The 20,000-nt window shown below is 37.9% G+C and overlaps 1 protein-coding gene across 1 annotated transcript in view; it reads right to left on the bottom strand.

The window, feature by feature from the left end:
• Nucleotides 1-7,299: 7,299 nt before the first annotated feature.
• LOC137622555 (uncharacterized) overlaps nt 7,300-20,000 on the bottom strand; it is a 48,637-nt gene continuing 35,936 nt past the window's right edge. The window contains exon 2 of the mRNA XM_068353158.1: nt 7,300-8,151. Coding sequence (XP_068209259.1) covers nt 7,300-8,151 — 852 coding nt within the window. The remainder of the gene's footprint in view (nt 8,152-20,000) is intronic.

The raw sequence follows: 20,000 nt of genomic DNA, 5'->3' as shown, positions 1-20,000 counted from the left end.
TTTTATTCATATTAATTTTCATCCTTACATTTCTGCTCACTCTATTCAAATCTTCTATCATCTTTTGTAATTCCTCCCATGATTCATTAAAAGAACTATGTTATTTGCAAATATTAAGATGTTAAGGTATTCCTCGTTAGTATTAATTCCTACATTTTCCTAATCTAAATTCTTAAAAACCTCTTCTAGACATGCTGTGAATAATTTAGGAGAGATAGGGTCTCCCTGTTTAGTTCTTTTCTCAATAGGGATTTTCTCACTATATGTATTTTTAGGATTGCTGCACTTCTTGTATATATATCTTCAAGTGTTCTTATATAAGATTCTTCTATCCCTTGTTTTTGAAGGGCTTTCATTACTGCTGAAGTCTTGACAGAATCAAAAGCTTTCTCACTGACCATAAATGCCATAGATAGTGGTTTGTCATACTCTGTTGATTTTTCCGTTATTTGGTTGTGCTCAGTTGTTGAATACCTACTTCTAAAGCCTGTTAGGTTGGTATATATATATATATATATATATATATATATATATATATATATATATATATATATATATGTATATATATGTATATATATATAAAATATATATATATATATATATATATATATATATATATATATATATATATATATATATATATATATATATATATATATATAAAATGTATATCGATATCACTTTTTTACTTCTTTTTACTTATTTTACAAATTAAAACGATTTAATAAATGTAATCTTATTTGAAAAATTCAAAATCGTAATTAAATTTTTAGTTTTCATTAATTTTCAGTTTATATGTCACAAGTATTTTGCCTCAATTATTTGGTTTACTTCACTGTCAAATATTACCGGCAGTTTTATGTTAAAATTAGCCAATTTTGTATTTATTTCATGTTTTGTAAGATGCATAATTGTATATGTGGATGAGATCATAGTGAGGGGTAGATGGAGATGGTTTGAGCATGCTCTTCGCACTCTCCAAGAGAGATTAGTTCACCAAATGTTTAACTGGGCTTTCTAAGCGACTAGAAGAGTTGGAAGACCCAGGCCTACATGGCTGAGGACTACGAAGCGTGAAGTAGATGATGATGAATGGAGAAGTATTGATTTAAAAGCTCAAGATAGAGACGACTGGCGAAATCTAACTGAGTCCCTTTGCGTCAATGGGTGTTGGAGGAAATGATGATGAGAATGATGAAATATGTACTTCATTTTATTTTCTCTATTTTTCCTTACATGCTTACTTCATAGTACTTCATTTCTTTATTCTTTTTTTTTCTTTATTTTATTATATATGGTTCATTAACTCATGACTTATTGTACGTTGTTTTTATGAGTACTTCGTCATATTAATTATAGTTTTCTTGCCTTGGGAATTAAAGCTCCATTGATGCATTTATTTATCTATTATTTACATTCACTTAGTTCATTTTTCTTATTATAAATGGATTTCATGTATAAAATTTTGCTTTTTTTTATTCATTTACTAAGTTTTTTTCTATCATATCCCTCATTGTTGTTCATTTCAACTAATTCTTATTTTTATTTCTCCTCCTTTGTCTTTTACGCTCCATACAAGTTTATTCTCTTATTTTCTTTGATTCCCATCTTTCTCTATTCATCCCATTTCCCTCATCGTGTTTCCCCATCGCTTCCCCCACACATTTCCCAAAATCCTTAGTATTCCCCACAAATCCCTTTTTGTTCAAATACCTGTCAATTCCCCAGCTGCTATTTCGGGAGATTATCCTTTTCCCCAAATATCATTAATGTTTTATTTTCGTATTTCTCTGTTTCTTTGTTTGATTTTTAATCTTCTTATCCCATTATTTTTTCCATTTTTAAATCCTTTTATCCTTCACACATTGTTTCTCAGAATATTTCCTATTTCTTAGCATTTCCTCTTTCGGTTTCCTTTCCCCCATCTATCTCGCCGTTTCAATTTAATATTTATCTCTCTTCCCCTTTCTTTTGTCTGTACACCTCTTCCTTCACTGCTTCCCCTCAATCGCATTTCTCCCATCCCATTTTCATTCCCTCTTCCATTTCTCTTCCCTTCGGTTTTCTTCCTAGTTCGTAACCACATCAGTCCGTCACTCTTCTTCCCCAATTTTTTTCCCCTCGGGCGTATTCCCCACACTCCTCCCCTTGGAGGGGAGTGAGGGGGAAGGCAGGGCGATCCTTTGGTCATCGCTTGAAATATGCAGCGGAGTCAAAAGTCTTTAACCAAATCGCCCGTTGGAGCCATCTGCTATTCAGGGTGTGTTTCTGGGGATGGCTGTGCGTTTGTGTGTGTGTGTGTGTGTGGGGGGGGGGACTCTCCGAATATCGCTGTGGTAGATTTCAAATGATTTGGATATTTTATGGTGTACGGTGGAGTCTTTGTTATATTGTCGGTAACTCGTTGGTCTTATACGTTTATTATTATTTTTTTTTTATTATTATGTATATATTATATAGGACATTTCTGTTTTGACGTTGTTACTGTTTTTAGAATGATTTATTGTTAATTTATTCTCATCAGTTATTTATTTCCTTACTTCCTTTCCTCACTGGGCTATTTTTCCCTATTGGAACCCTTGGCCTTATAGCATCTTGCTTTTCCAACTAGGGTTGTAGCTTGGCTAGTAATAATAATAATAATAATAATAATAATAATAATAATAATAATATATATATATATATATATATATATATATATATATATATATATATATATATATATATATATATATATATATAACGTATTGATAGATATTATATATTTCTTTTCGGTCATGGTTAGCGCTTCCCGTCGGTCGGGTAGCCTACGGGACAGAGGGTGTAGTCATACCCTGGTGAGAACTGGGTGTGTATGTGTATAAGTATGCATATCGATGCAAGTATTTAGGCGTGCAATCGCGTACAATAGTATATATATATATATATATATATATATATATATATATATATATATATATATATATATATATATATATATATATATATATATATATAATATGCCTTACACTTTATCACGTGTGGATGGGCAAAGTCAAGCACATATTTAGTGGTGAAGCTGCGAGCCTCATATCCTGAATCCCATTAGAAACGGTCAAATAGAACATAGAAAAGATTTTTAATCCCAGTTGGTTGAACTGGTGAGCGGCAGGCTGGTTTCGTACCGGTACAACTGACCTACCTAAGCATCCACACCATTCTTTTCTGTGTACTACACATGTGTAGTTTTGAATGTGTATGGTACATAGCTGTAGCCTAAGCATGGTTGGTATGTACATTAAGCACGGGACATTGATTATGACGTATAAGGAGAATTTGTGTATGTATTTAATGCACGAATAATTTTAAGTCTAATATACTGTATATGTCGATGGTAGACATATATTATAGAGATAGTTTATGAATTCAAATGTACGGGTAGTTATTACCTCCTCCAACGAAGTTGTAAGGAGGTTACGTTTTACCCCCCCCCTCCTCCAACGAAGTTGTAAGGAGGTTATGTTTTACCCCCTGTTTGTGTGATTGTAATTTGTTTTTGTTTGTGAACAGCTTCTTGACCACAATTTTAATCATAGAGTAGGCCTAATGAAAATTACAGGGATTAACTGTTTTATTAAAAGTTGGAAATTATCAAATTTTGGAATGTCAAGGTCAAAGGTCGAGGTCACGGTCAATCAAAATGTCCAATTCACATAGTCAGCCATAAGTTTGGACATCGTTGTCACAGAGTCTTTAAACTTGGTTCATATTTGAGCATATGAAAATGCACGCCAATTAATACATGTTAAGGTCAAAGGTCAAGGTCAAGGTCGAGCAGTAGGTCGAGAAATAAGTTGCCGCGGTGGAGGTCTGCGCTCTACTGAGTGCTCCTCTAATTTCGGTTGCAGAAGTGCTGTTGATACAAACGAAATGCAATGAAGATGTACTAACGTATATTGCAAATGATGATTTATAAGTGTTTATGAGCATGGTAATGCACATGTGAATCACTAATGATTCACGTAACTACATAGACAGTTGATGTAAATTTGATTCACGGATTTTTTACAGACGTGCAATGGCACGAATCGACATACATGGAAGAAATACAAATGTACGTAAGAACAGTTGCCGTACACAATATCAGTAACACTGATGCTTTTATGATGCACGATCAGTTGAAAACCGCAAATAAAAAAAATGCACGACAGACGCGTACAAACGCACACAATGCACGGATGATTCGCAGACGTGCACGTGATGTACGAAAGACACCCTACCCGATAAGCGAGCTGTGAAAAGGATGTTGAGTCATGTTATTCTGTTTAGGTACACATTCAACGTTAGTCACCCGTCAGCGGGATCACCACCTTCCTGTGAGACGCCCTTGTTCTTGAGATCCTCTGAGGATCCAGTGTTGTGTTTAACGAGGACTGTGGGTTAACTCAATCTCGGGGTTAATGAGTTGACTTGTTTTAATAACTCTCTCTCGAGTAAGTTATGATAAGTTTGGTTAATTATATTACTATTCTTGCTCTTAATTTTTGTGGTGGTTGATGTAGTAACGTACATGATTGGTGAATGCCAGACTGGGGTTCGAGTCCCGCTCAGATTCGTCAGTTCCTTTGCTCGCTGCAACCTTCACAATCCTTATGAGCTAAAGGATGTGGGATGGGTGTGGGGTTAACCTGTAGGTCTGCCTGCTGAGTCATCAGCAGCCATTGCCTAGTCCTCCTTGGTCCTAGCTTGGGTGGAGAGGAGCCTTGGGCGCTGAGCACATGTATATATGGTCAGTCTCTAAGGCATTGTCCTGCTTGATTGGGCAATGTCACTGTCCCTTGCCTCTGCCATTCATGAGCGGCCGTTAAATCTTTAATATTTTTTTCTGTGCAACCTTCTGTACAGTTGGACAGAGGAATTCTTGGCACAACTCATCCTGAGGAAGTGCACCCTTTCATACCCTTACTGCGCGATGAGAGACCAAAAAGGGGAAGATGGTAGAGGTAGTGTGTAGATCCAACCATAGGAAATGACCGCATAGTATGGGTATGAAAGGGTGCACTTCTTCATAGCAGAGTTTACCAGGAGTTCCTGTGTCCGACTGTACGTATGCATACCGGACCAGAGGCAAATGATGAATAGGAAAGGACAGAGAGAAAGAGTTGGATTTGATCCTATGAAAGAGAGTTTAATTCTTGGTCCTGTTGGATATTTTAAATTCCCCGGGAGTTTAATTCTTGGTAGTATTTGATATTTTAAATTACCTTAGAGTTTATTTCTAGGTCCTGTTTGATATTTCGTATTCCTTGAGAGTTTAATTTTGGGAACTATTTGATATTTTTAATTCCCTATTTCATAGATAATTTGTTGTCTTGATTTTTTAAAATGAGATGAGATTGTAAAACGAAAACACAATCAAATCTTAAATTAATTAAGTCAGAGGAAGTTGTATTTCTTGTATACAACTGTCTCTGACTTGGCTATTATTAATTCCAGACTTTGATTCTCTTTTATTTTCGTTTTACAGTAAAATAAAATGATAATTATTTATTTTTTATACGTTGTTACCAAATTGAGGCTCCGCGCAACTTTCGTTAGATTTCACTCATCATCATCACCATCATCTCCCCCTACGCCTATTGACGCAAAGGGCCTCAGGTAGATTTCGCCAGTCGTCTCTATCAGGAGCTTTTAATTGAATACCTCTCCTTTCATCATCTCCTACTTCGCGCCTTATTGTCTTCAGCCACGTAGGCCTGGGTTCTTCCAACTCTTCTAGTGCCTTGTGGAGCCCAGCTGAACGTTTGATGAACTAATCTCTCTTGAGGAGTGCGAAGAGCACGCCCAAACCATCTCCATCTACCGCGCATCAATACTCAATCTTACATTTACAAATAAATATTATGTATTTACAGTATATGTAGTTTTTAGTGAATATAGTAAATACATGAATATATTTACTTAATTCTGAATAAGTTTTTGATTGAAATATAAATCATCTTGAGACATATTAAATTGTATGGTTTGATGAGTGACAGCTATTTGGAGAGAGAGAGAGAGAGAGAGAGAGAGAGAGAGAGAGAGAGAGAGAGAGAGAGAGAGAGAGAGAGAGCTCCTATCTGATGATTGTATCTTTCTTCCGCTTTCTCTCTTTTTATGTACCCGTTTGCGACCTGTTGAGAGAGAGAGAGAGAGAGAGAGAGAGAGAGAGAGAGAGAGAGAGAGAGAGAGAGAGAGAGTGTGTGTGTGTATGATAATTTTTTCTTCACGATTTTTCTTTTTTTCGTCCCGTCTGCGTCCCACTGCAGTTGAATAACTTTCAGCAAAAATATCATATGATCTCTCACTCTTGGTACGATTATCAAACGTCTCACCAACTCCCCCCCCCCCCTTCTCCCTGTCCTTTTCCAGAGAGAGAGAGAGAGAGAGAGAGAGAGAGAGAGAGAGAGAGAGAGAGAGAGAGAGAGAGAGCTCTACACCTGATCAGTATTATGACTCCGTTTTTAATTTGTGTGGCAAAGCGAAATCTCAGGTGTATAGCTAAACTGCGCTGGCTGTGATGCATTTAATTAATTTCCAATTCTCCAGATGTGGTTCCTCCTGGGTGCGATGTTGTATCATTGCCATTTCGCGCTCGGGGACCTTCGTTGTTATTCGAACTGGAAATGAATTTGCTGCCTTTTTTTAATCGACGGCTTGTTAATAGGATATTGGCATGTCTATGCAAATGCATATGTGGTAGAATGTGTATGAGTACTCGGTGTGCATGTGGTTGTATATGAATACAGGATTTTCAATTTGATATTAAGGTATTTATGTAAATACTTAATAAGATGTGTATGTATATGACGTGTATGAGTTTATGTGAGTACAGTATATGTAAAAATAAACATTATAAGACATTCATTTACTCCCAAGCTGAAAATATCAATCGATTTATGGCACAACATTTATGTCTTGACAAATATATTTAGAACTATATCGGGCACTCTAAGAGCGCATACCTTCTCCTTTTCAATTATGGACATTTTGGCACTAGTTTCATGCAAATCGTATAAAAATTGACCACGCTATAGCAAAAAGACCTTTTCGTTTCCTTTACCTTGACCTTTGTCTCAATTATTCCAAAATCTAATCAAATTGTCGTTGGATCATGGCCAATCATCCCACCAAATTTCATAAGATTAGGTCAAATAGTTTTTGAGTTATGCCAATCACAAATACTCATACATACAAACAAATAAATACACAAACAATGGTAATGGCATCACTAAATCATGTTTTATATCACTATTGAATTATGAACATTTTGACATAGTTTCATGCAAATAGGATAAAAATTGAACACGATATAGCAACAAGATCGAAGAGCGTTAGAGCAAAGCGCATTAGAGTGAACTGCGTTAGATCGAAGAGCATTATATCAAAGTGCGTTAGAGCGAAGAGCATTGGATCAAAGCGCGTTAGAGCAAAGAGGGTTAGAGCGAAGAGCATTAGAGCGAAGAGCGTTAGAGCAAAGTGCGATAGAGCGAAGTGCGATTGATCGAATTGCTTTAGAGTGAAGAGTGTTAGATTGAAGAGCGTTAGATCGAAGCGCATAAGAGCGAAGAGCTTTAAATCGAAGTGCGTTAGATAGATGAGTGTTAAATCAAAGGGCGTTAGATCGAAAAGCGTTAGAGCGAAATGCATTAGATCGTAGAGCGTTAGATCGAAGTGCGTCAGAGCAAAGACCATTAGATCAAAGAGTGTTAGATAGAAGTGCATTAGATCGAAAAACTTTAGATCGAAGTGTGTTTGATCAAGGAGTGTTAGATCGAAGTGCGTTAGAGTGAAGAGCATTAGAGTGAAGAGCTTTATATCGAAGTGCATTACATCGAAGTGCATTGGATTGAAGAGCGTTAGATCGAATAGCATTAGATTGAAGAGTGTTAGATCGAAGAGCGTTAGATCAAAGAAGTGCATTAGTTCGAAGTGCGTTAGATCGATGAGCGTTAGATCGAAGAGCATTAGATCAAAGAAAAGGAGTATTAGATCGAAGAGCGTTAGATCAAAGTGTGTCAGATCGAAGTGTGTTCGATCGAAGTGTGTTCGATCGAAGTGTGTTAGATCAAAGACCGCTAGATCGAAGAGAAAGAGCGTTAGATCAAAGAGCGTTAGAATATGAGCATCGTTCTGAGTCGTAACATCTTACTGAATGGTGTAATATGCTCCTGTATTGTGCAGTAACCTGCTGCAGGAAGTAATATTCCTCTTCTTTTCCTTGTAATATCATTCAAAATGCGACTGTTAACGAACACTCAGGGATAGTAATTGCCACATTATCCACCCTTACAAGAGGGGAAGGCTTATGGAATCGCCAGAGGTACCTGCGTGAAGTTATTGTCTCTGGAAGAGTCCCTTGGGCAAGGGGGCAAGTTCCGGGAACCCACTGTGGGAAAGGGGAAAGTCCTTGAACCCTCGATGGGAAGGGGTAAGCTAGTATTAATCCTCCTCGGCTCCGAAAAACCCCTTGGGAAATGTGTAAAACCTTGAAACCCCTTGGGGAAAAGTTAAGTCCAGGAAACCCTCATGTGATGTCCTGTCACAGGTGTTAGGCTTAGGCCTTTGGAAAGTTAGTGGATATGAGGTGTATATAGAAAACTATCTTCTTTTGAAAGTTTATAGAATTAAAGCTCTGGAAATTCGTTTTGAAAGATGGATAAGGTCTGGAAACTATATTTGGACGTCCCTGAAAACAAAAGACTATCTTAAGAAAAATAAGTTATAAAAGAAGAATCTTTGGAAATTGAAATCTAAAACCCCCGGAGAAAGGGTTTTTTATTGGAAATTTTCATATTTTCCCTCAAAGGAAAAGTATGTAGCTCAAAGAAACAGTCTTGGAAATATGACAAGCCTTGGAAACTATATCTTGTAGAAGGCAAGTCTAGATAAATATCCAGAAAACGACTACGTACTGGAAATCTTGAGAGAGAAGAAAAGCCTTAAAACCCTTTTGGAGGAGGGATTACCACTGGAAACCCTCCTGGGAAAGAGATAACGCCTGGAAGTCCCTTTGGAGGACAATGTAAACATTTGATACCACCTTGAGCAATGTGTATGATTTAGAAATCCCATTGTACTGAAACTATGACCTGAAGACCCAGCTTACCTATAGTGGATATCTTTCAAGTTTAAACTTCATGAAAGTTTTCGTTTCAAATCCAATTTTGATTCCCATCTTCTTTCTCAAGTGAATAATTAGGTACAGCAGATGATAGAAGCAGAAATTATGACCCTACCTTTTGCAACGCCAGTTTATAAGTTTCATTCCACTATAAATAGTGCATATTTGATTAAATTATACAATGTATTTACAATGCTATTCAAATATCCTCATTGTTTATTTAAATTTTTATAATAAATTCTTGAGATTGTTTTCCTTTTTACTTAACGTTGTTATATAGGAGAGAAAATGAAATAGCCCTTTTTCACTGGATTATAAAAATAATTGCTACTCCATAACAGAATATTTGATGAAAATCTGGGTAATTTTGAGTCCTTTGAATACCTTGAATGCATACGCTTTCGCTATAATCAGCAGTGAGTAATGTGTCAGTAATTGTGTCTTTACTTACTCCTGGATTCACGCAAAAAGCAGAGATGGGAATTAGCAGAAATGAAAATGTTGAGGTCCTCACTGTAAATCAGTTTGAAGAGAAAGCAAGAGAAGCAAGACTAAAGTGGTTCAGACATGTGGAGAAAAGGGGAGAAGAGTAGCCTCTGTCGGGAGGAGTATGTTAAGCATAGAGCCAGGAGAAGGAGAGGAAGGATCAAGAGGAGAGTAATGGTATTCAATAAGAGAAGATATGGGGGAAGTTGGCGTACCAAAGGAGGATTCAGAGGATAGAAGTAGATGGATACAGATGATCCGTTGTGGTGACCCCTAAATTGGAGGGACCGAAAGAAAATGGAGATCAAGTGGTTTTTCCTAACGGCTGGTGACTACAGAAACAAACGACACTTAATATAGAACTACAAACAACAAATGCAGCCGATTCTAATCCACTGCAGGACTAAGGCCTCAGATATACAATATATATATATATATATATATATATATATATATATATATATATATATATATATATATATATATATATATATATATATATATATATATATATCTATATATATATATATATATATATATATATATATATATATATATATATATTTCTTAGTTGATCAGCAAAGCTTTACTATTCGGGGCCACCCATACTAGATTTGTTTGCTTTGAACGATTAAAGTAAAGTCTTCCACCATTACCAATCCGCAGTGACCAGCGTGTTGATGAATACTGGTCATACCCCAGACATGAATAAGGACATGTCTGAGGCGCTTGTCCTGCAGTGGACTAGAAACGGTTGGGTCGGTTGCTGTTGTTGTTGTTGTGTATATATATATATATATATATATATATATATATATATATATATATATATATATATATATATATATATATATATATATGTGTGTGTGTGTGTGTGTGTGTGTGTGTGTGTATGTTTGTGTGTGTAGGTGTGTGTGTTCATAATATTGCGAGCCAGATAAACAGACTTATAGATACCCAGAGGACCATGTTTAGTAATGGATTCCCGTAAAGTAAGAAATGTCTTGACCATTTAGCTAATTATGCATGTCACACAGTAGTTCCTTGTGCTGTCTATAAAGGTCAGAGGCTGACGGAAAAGATACGCCATTATTCGCCAAGATGACTGAGCAGTTTATGAGCGTCTTCCGAGATTTTAACGAGGTCTCTCTCTCTCTCTCTCTCTCTCTCTCTCTCTCTCTCTCTCTCTCTCTCTCTCTCTCTCTCTCTCTCTCTCTCTCTTCTGTGATATAATAAGAGCTGCATATTTTTTACTCGTTCATAATTAACGGAGGTTTCAGACGGCTGTAGACTCCTATGAAATGAAGCTCTTAATAGAGGCTTGTCTGGCCTTTTATGGGATTAAAGAAGGTGCTTTTGCAAGTTACCAATTAAGTTCTTGTTGTTAGGAGAGTTTTCTATTTAAATATGAAATATTAAACTTGATACTAAGGAAGATGTACCTTCATATAAATTAAAATGTGGGTGAACGACACTTTTCACTACTCTTACAAATACTGAATAAACTATTCCCTACCATGGTTAGTTAGCTAACTGTACTCACTGTTCTTCTGTACATCTCTATTAGCAAATATAATGCATTCCCCAGAAAGAGGTATTGTGTTTCTAAGTGTTCTTGCAGTTTGTAGGGAGGGGTTGATGCTGGGGGTTACGTATATTCTTTTATTAACTTTTAACATAATGTATTTGAAATTACCATAAATTGTGACCCCATTGCGTTTTGGTTGACATTAAATTCCCAAGAATGTTGATAACATTGCTCTTAGGATGACATGAAATTCCCTTGGATGTTGTCCCCATTGTGTTTTGGATGACATGAAATTCCCTAGAATGATGACCCCATTACGTTTTGGATGACAGGAAATGCGCTTTGAATGTTGTCCCCATTGCATTTTGGATGACATGAAATTCCTTTGAATATCAACCCCATTGCATTTTGGATGACATGAAATTCCCTTGGATGTTGTCTCCATTGCATTTTGGATGACATGAAATTCCACTGAATGTTGATCCCATTGCATTTTGGATGACATGAAATTCCTTTGAATATTAACCCCATTGCATTTTGGATGACATGAAATTCCCTTGGATGTTGTCCCCATTGCATTTTGGATGACTTGAAATTCCCTTGGATGTTGTCCCCATTGCATTTTGGATGACATGAAATTCCACTGAATGTTGATCCCATTGCATTTTGGATGACATGAAATTCCTTTGAATATTAACCCCATTGCATTTTGGATGACAAGAAATTCCCTTGGATGTTGTCCCCATTGCGTTTTGGATGACAGGAAATTCCTTTGAATATTAACCCCATTGCATTTTGGATGACAAGAAATTCCCTTGGATGTTCTCCCCATTGCATTTTGGATGTCATAAAATTCCTTTGAATATTAACCCCATTGCATTTTGGATGACATGAAATTCCTTTGAATATTAACCCCATTGCATTTTAGATGACATGAAATTCCCTTGGATGTTATCCCCATTGCATTTTGGATGACATGAAATTCCACTGAATGTTGACCCCATTGCATTTTGGATGACATGAAATTCCACTGAATGTTGACTCCATTGCAATTTGGATGACATGAAATTCCTTTGAATATTAACCCCATTGCATTTTGGATGACATGAAATTCCCTTGAATGTTGACCTCATTGTGTTTTGGATGACACGAAATTCCCCTGAATGTTGACCCTATTGCATTTTGGATGCCATGAAATTCCCCTGAATGTTGACCCCATTGTGTTTTGGATGACACGAAATTCCCTTGAATGTTGACCCCATTGCATTTGGATGCCATGAAATTCTCCTGAATGTTCACCCCCATTGTGTTTTGGATGACATGAAATTCCCTTGAATGTTGACCCTATTGCATTTTGGATGCCATGAAATTCCCCTGAATGTTGACCCCATTGCATTATGGATGCCATAAAATTCCCCTGAATGTTGACCCCATTACATTTTGGATGACATGAAATTCCCCTGAATGTTGACCCCATTACATTTTGGATGACACGAAATTCCCTTGAATGTTGACCCCAATGCATTTTGGATGAAATGAAAGTCCCCTGATTGTTGACCCCATTGCGTTTTGGCTGACTTGAAATTCCCTTGAATGTTGACTCCCTTGCGTGGTGGATGACATGAAATTCCCTTTAATGTTGACCCCATTGCATTTTTGGATGACATGAAATTCCCTTGAATTTTCACCCCATTGCATTTTGGTTATTTTGGATGACACGAAATTCCTTTGAATGTTGACCCCATAGCGTTTTGGATGATCTGAAATTCCCCTTAATGCTGACGCCATTGCATATTGGATGACAAGAAATTCCTTTGAATGTTGATCCCATTGCATTTTGGATGACATGAAATTCCCCTGAATGTCGACCCCATTGCATTTTGGATGACATGAAATTCCCCCTGAATGTTGACCCCATTGCATTTTGGATGACATGAAATTCCTTTGAATGTTGATCCCATTGCATTTTGGATGACATGAAATTCCCCTGAATGTCGACCCCATTGCATTTTGGATGACATAAAATTCCTTTGAATGTTGATCCCATTGCATTTTGGATGACATGAAATTCCCCCGAATGTCGATCCCATTGCATTTTGGATGACATGAAATTCCCCTGAATGTCGACCCTTTTGCATTTTGGATGACATGAGATTCCCTTGAATTTTGACCCCATTACATTTTGGATGACATGAAATTCCCTTGAATGTCGACCCCCATTGCATTTTGGATGACATGAAATTTCCCCGAATGTCGATCCCATTGCATTTTGGATGACATGAAATTCCCTTGAATTTTGACCCCATTGCATTTTGGATGACATGAAATTCCCTTGAATTTTGACCCCATTGCATTTTGGATGACATGAAATTCCCTTGAATTTTGACCCCATTTCCTTTTGGATGACATAAAATTCCCTTGAATGTTGACCCCATTTCCTTTTTGATGACATGAAATTCCCTTGAATGTTGACCCCATTGCATTTTGGATGACATGAAATTCCCCCTGAATGTTGAACCCTTTGAATTTTGGATGACATGAAATTCCCTAGAATGTTGACCCGATTGCATTTTGGATGACATGAAATTCCCCCTGAATGTTGAACCCTTTGCATTTTGGATGACATGAAATTCCCTTGAATGTTGACCCCATTGCATTTTGGATGACATGAAATTCCCCCTGATTGTTGAACCCCTTGCATTTTGGATGACATGAAATTCCCTAGAATGTTGACCCCATTGCATTTTGGGTGACATGAAATTCCCCCTGAATGTTGAACCCTTTGCATTTTGGATGACATGAAAATCCCTTGAATGTTGACCCCATTGCATTTTGGATGACATGAAATTCCCCCTGAATGTTGAACCCTTTGCATTTTGGATGACATGAAATTCCCTTGAATGTTGACCCCATTGCATTTTGGATGACGTGAAATTCCCCCTGAATGTTGAACCCTTTGCATTTTGGATGACATGAAATTCCCTAGAATGTTGACCCCATTGCATTTTGGGTGACATGAAATTCATTTAAATGTTCACCCAATTGCGTTTTGAATGACATGAAATTCCATTTGATGTAATCTGCATCGCATTTTGGATGACACGAAATACCCCTGAATGTTGAACCCTTTACATTTTGGATGACATGAAATTCCCCCTGAATGTTGAACCCTTTGCATTTTGGATGACATGAAATTCCCTTGAATGTTGACCCCATTGCATTTTGGATGACATGAAATTCCCCCTGAATGTTGAACCCTTTGCATTTTGGATGACATGAAATTCCCTAGAATGTTGACCCCATTGCATTTTGGGTGACATGAAATTCCCCCTGAATGTTGAACCCTTTGCATTTTGGATGACATGAAAATCCCTTGAATGTTGACCCGATTGCATTTTGGATGACATTAAATTCCCCCTGAATGTTGAACCCTTTGCATTTTGGATGACATGAAATTCCCTAGAATGTTGACCCCATTGCATTTTGGATGACGTGAAATTCCCCCTGAATGTTGAACCCTTTGCATTTTGGATGACATGAAATTCCCTTGAATGTTGACCCCATTGCATTTTGGATGACATGAAATTCCCCCTGAATGTTGAACCCTTTGCATTTTGGATGACATGAAATTCCCTAGAATGTTGACCCCATTGCATTTTGGGTGACATGAAATTCCCCCTGAATGTTGAACCCTTTGCATTTTGGATGACATGAAAATCCCTTGAATGTTGACCCCATTGCATTTTGGATGACATGAAATTCCCCCTGAATGTTGAACCCTTTGCATTTTGGATGACATGAAATTCCCTTGAATGTTGACCCCATTGCATTTTGGATGACGTGAAATTCCCCCTGAATGTTGAACCCTTTGCATTTTGGATGACATGAAATTCCCTAGAATGTTGACCCCATTGCATTTTGGGTGACATGAAATTCATTTAAATGTTCACCCAATTGCGTTTTGAATGACATGAAATTCCATTTGATGTTATCTGCATCGCATTTTGGATGACACGAAATACCCCTGAATGTTGAACCCTTTACATTTTGGATGGCATGAAATTCCCCCTGAATGTTGAACCCTTTGCATTTTGGATGACATGAAATTCCCTTGAATGTTGACCCCATTGCATTTTGGATGACATGAAATTCCCCCTGAATGTTGAACCCTTTGCATTTTGGATGACATGAAAATCCCCTGAATGTTGGCCCCATTTCCTTTTGGATGACATAAAATTCCCTTGAATGTTGACCCCATTGCATTTTGGATGACATGAAATTCCCTTGAATGTTGACCCCATTGCATTTTGGATGACATGAAATTCCCCCTGAATGTTGAACCCTTTGCATTTTGGATGACATGAAATTCCCTAGAATGTTGACCCCATTGCATTTTGGGTGACATGAAATTCCCCTGAATGTCGACCCCATTGCATTTTGGATGACATGAAATTCCCTTGAATGTTGACCCGATTGCATTTTGGATGACATGAAATTCCCCCTGAATGTTGAACCCTTTGCATTTTGGATGACATGAAATTCCCTAGAATGTTGACCCCATTGCATTTTGGGTGACATGAAATTCCCCTGAATGTCGACCCCATTGCATTTTGGATGACATGAAATTCCCTTGAATGTTGACCCGATTGCATTTTGGATGACATGAAATTCCCCTGAATGTTGACCCCATTGCATTTTGGATGACATGAAATTCCCTTGAATGTTGACCCCATTACATTTTGGATGACATGAAATTCCCCCTGAATGTTGAACCCTTTGCATTTTGGATGACATGAAATTCCCTAGAATGTTGACCCCATTGCATTTTGGGTGACATGAAATTCCCCTGAATGTCGACCCCATTGCATTTTGGATGACATGAAATTCCCTTGAATGTTGACCCGATTGCATTTTGGATGACATGAAATTCCCCCTGAATGTTGAACCCTTTGCATTTTGGATGACATGAAATTCCCTAGAATGTTGACCCCATTGCATTTTGGGTGACATGAAATTCCCCTGAATGTCGACCCCATTGCATTTTGGATGACATGAAATTCCCTTGAATGTTGACCCGATTGCATTTTGGATGACATGAAATTCCCCTGAATGTTGACCCCATTGCATTTTGGATGACATGAAATTCCCTTGAATGTTGACCCCATTGCATTTTGGATGACATGAAATTCCCCCTGAATGTTGAACCCTTTGCATTTTGGATGACATGAAATTCCCTAGAATGTTGACCCCATTGCATTTTGGGTGACATGAAATTCCCCTGAATGTCGACCCCATTGCATTTTGGATGAAATGAAAGTCCCCTGATTGTTGACCCCATTGCGTTTTGGCTGACTTGAAATTCCCTTGAATGTTGACTCCCTTGCGTGGTGGATGACATGAAATTCCCTTTAATGTTGACCCCATTGCATTTTTGGATGACATGAAATTCCCTTGAATTTTCACCCCATTGCATTTTGGTTATTTTGGATGACACGAAATTCCTTTGAATGTTGACCCCATAGCGTTTTGGATGATCTGAAATTCCCCTTAATGCTGACGCCATTGCATATTGGATGACAAGAAATTCCTTTGAATGTTGATCCCATTGCATTTTGGATGACATGAAATTCCCCTGAATGTCGACCCCATTGCATTTTGGATGACATGAAATTCCCCCTGAATGTTGACCCCATTGCATTTTGGATGACATGAAATTCCTTTGAATGTTGATCCCATTGCATTTTGGATGACATGAAATTCCCCTGAATGTCGACCCCATTGCATTTTGGATGACATAAAATTCCTTTGAATGTTGAACCCTTTGCATTTTGGATGACATGAAATTCCCCCGAATGTCGATCCCATTGCATTTTGGATGACATGAAATTCCCCTGAATGTCGACCCTTTTGCATTTTGGATGACATGAGATTCCCTTGAATTTTGACCCCATTACATTTTGGATGACATGAAATTCCCTTGAATGTCGACCCCATTGCATTTTGGATGACATGAAATTTCCCCGAATGTCGATCCCATTGCATTTTGGATGACATGAAATTCCCTTGAATTTTGACCCCATTGCATTTTGGATGACATGAAATTCCCTTGAATTTTGACCCCATTGCATTTTGGATGACATGAAATTCCCTTAAATTTTGATCCCATTTCCTTTTGGATGACATAAAATTCCCTTGAATGTTGACCCCATTTCCTTTTTGATGACATGAAATTCCCTTGAATGTTGACCCCATTGCATTTTGGATGACATGAAATTCCCCCTGAATGTTGAACCCTTTGCATTTTGGATGACATGAAATTCCCTAGAATGTTGACCCCATTGCATTTTGGATGACATGAAATTCCCCCTGAATGTTGAACCCTTTGCATTTTGGATGACATGAAATTCCCTTGAATGTTGACCCCATTGCATTTTGGATGACATGAAATTCCCCCTGAATGTTGAACCCTTTGCATTTTGGATGACATGAAATTCCCTAGAATGTTGACCCCATTGCATTTTGGGTGACATGAAATTCCCCCTGAATGTTGAACCCTTTGCATTTTGGATGACATGAAAATCCCTTGAATGTTGACCCCATTGCATTTTGGATGACATTAAATTCCCCCTGAATGTTGAACCCTTTGCATTTTGGATGACATGAAATTCCCTTGAATGTTGACCCCATTGCATTTTGGATGACGTGAAATTCCCCCTGAATGTTGAACCCTTTGCATTTTGGATGATATGAAATTCCCTTGAATGTTGACCCCATTGCATTTTGGATGACATGAAATTCCACCTGAATGTTGAACCCTTTGCATTTTGGATGACATGAAATTCCCTAGAAAGTTGACCCCATTGCATTTTGGGTGACATGAAATTCCCCCTGAATGTTGAACCCTTTGCATTTTGGATGACATGAAAATCCCTTGAATGTTGACCCCATTGCATTTTGGATGACATGAAATTCCCCCTGAATGTTGAACCCTTTGCATTTTGGATGACATGAAATTCCCTTGAATGTTGACCCCATTGCATTTTGGATGACGTGAAATTCCCCCTGAATGTTGAACCCTTTGCATTTTGGATGACATGAAATTCCCTAGAATGTTGACCCCATTGCATTTTGGGTGACATGAAATTCATTTAAATGTTCACCCAATTGCGTTGTGAATGACATGAAATTCCATTTGATGTTATCTGCATCGCATTTTGGATGACACGAAATACCCCTGAATGTTGAACCCTTTACATTTTGGATGACATGAAATTCCCCCTGAATGTTGAACCCTTTGCATTTTGGATGACATGAAATTCCCTTGAATGTTGACCCCATTGCATTTTGGATGACATGAAATTCCCCCTGAATGTTGAACCCTTTGCATTTTGGATGACATGAAAATCCCCTGAATGTTGGCCCCATTTCCTTTTGGATGACATAAAATTCCCTTGAATGTTGACCCCATTGCATTTTGGATGACATGAAATTCCCTTGAATGTTGACCCCATTGCATTTTGGATGACATGAAATTCCCCCTGAATGTTGAACCCTTTGCATTGTGGATGACATGAAATTCCCTAGAATGTTGACCCCATTGCATTTTGGGTGACATGAAATTCCCCTGAATGTCGACCCCATTGCATTTTGGATGACATGAAATTCCCTTGAATGTTGACCCGATTGCATTTTGGATGACATGAAATTCCCCCTGAATGTTGAACCCTTTGCATTTTGGATGACATGAAATTCCCTAGAATGTTGACCCCATTGCATTTTGGGTGACATGAAATTCCCCTGAATGTCGACCCCATTGCATTTTGGATGACATGAAATTCCCTTGAATGTTGACCCGATTGCATTTTGGATGACATGAAATTCCCCTGAATGTTGACCCCATTGCATTTTGGATGACATGAAATTCCCTTGAATGTTGACCCCATTGCATTTTGGATGACATGAAATTCCCCCTGAATGTTGAACCCTTTGCATTTTGGATGACATGAAATTCCCTAGAATGTTGACCCCATTGCATTTTGGGTGACATGAAATTCCCCTGAATGTCGACCCCATTGCATTTTGGATGACATGAAATTCCCTTGAATGTTGACCCGATTGCATTTTGGATGACATGAAATTCCCCCTGAATGTTGAACCCTTTGCATTTTGGATGACATGAAATTCCCTAGAATGTTGACCCCATTGCATTTTGGGTGACATGAAATTCCCCTGAATGTCGACCCCATTGCATTTTGGATGACATGAAATTCCCTTGAATGTTGACCCGATTGCATTTTGGATGACATGAAATTCCCCTGAATGTTGACCCCATTGCATTTTGGATGACATGAAATTCCCTTGAATGTTGACCCCATTGCATTTTGGATGACATGAAATTCCCCCTGAATGTTGAACCCTTTGCATTTTGGATGACATGAAATTCCCTAGAATGTTGACCCCATTGCATTTTGGGTGACATGAAATTCCCCTGAATGTCGACCCCATTGCATTTTGGATGACATGAAATTCCCTTGAATGTTGACCCGATTGCATTTTGGATGACATGAAATTCCCCCTGAATGTTGACCCCATTGCATTTTGGGTGACATGAAATTCCCCCTGAATGTTGAACCCTTTGCATTTTGGATGACATGAAAATCCCTTGAATGTTGACCCCATTGCATTTTGGGTGACATGAAATTCATTTAAATGTTCACCCAATTGCGTTTTGAATGACATGAAATTCCCTTTGATGTTATCCGCATCGCATTTTGGATGACACGAAATACCCCTGAATGTTGAACCCTTTGCGTTTTGGATGAAATTGAATTTCCCTGAATGCTG

The sequence above is a fragment of the Palaemon carinicauda genome, chromosome 29 (assembly GCF_036898095.1).
Source record: "Palaemon carinicauda isolate YSFRI2023 chromosome 29, ASM3689809v2, whole genome shotgun sequence".
Classification (NCBI taxonomy): domain Eukaryota; kingdom Metazoa; phylum Arthropoda; class Malacostraca; order Decapoda; family Palaemonidae; genus Palaemon; species Palaemon carinicauda.
The sequence above is the reverse complement of the archived record's forward strand: the minus strand, read 5'-3'. Positions and strand labels throughout refer to the sequence as shown.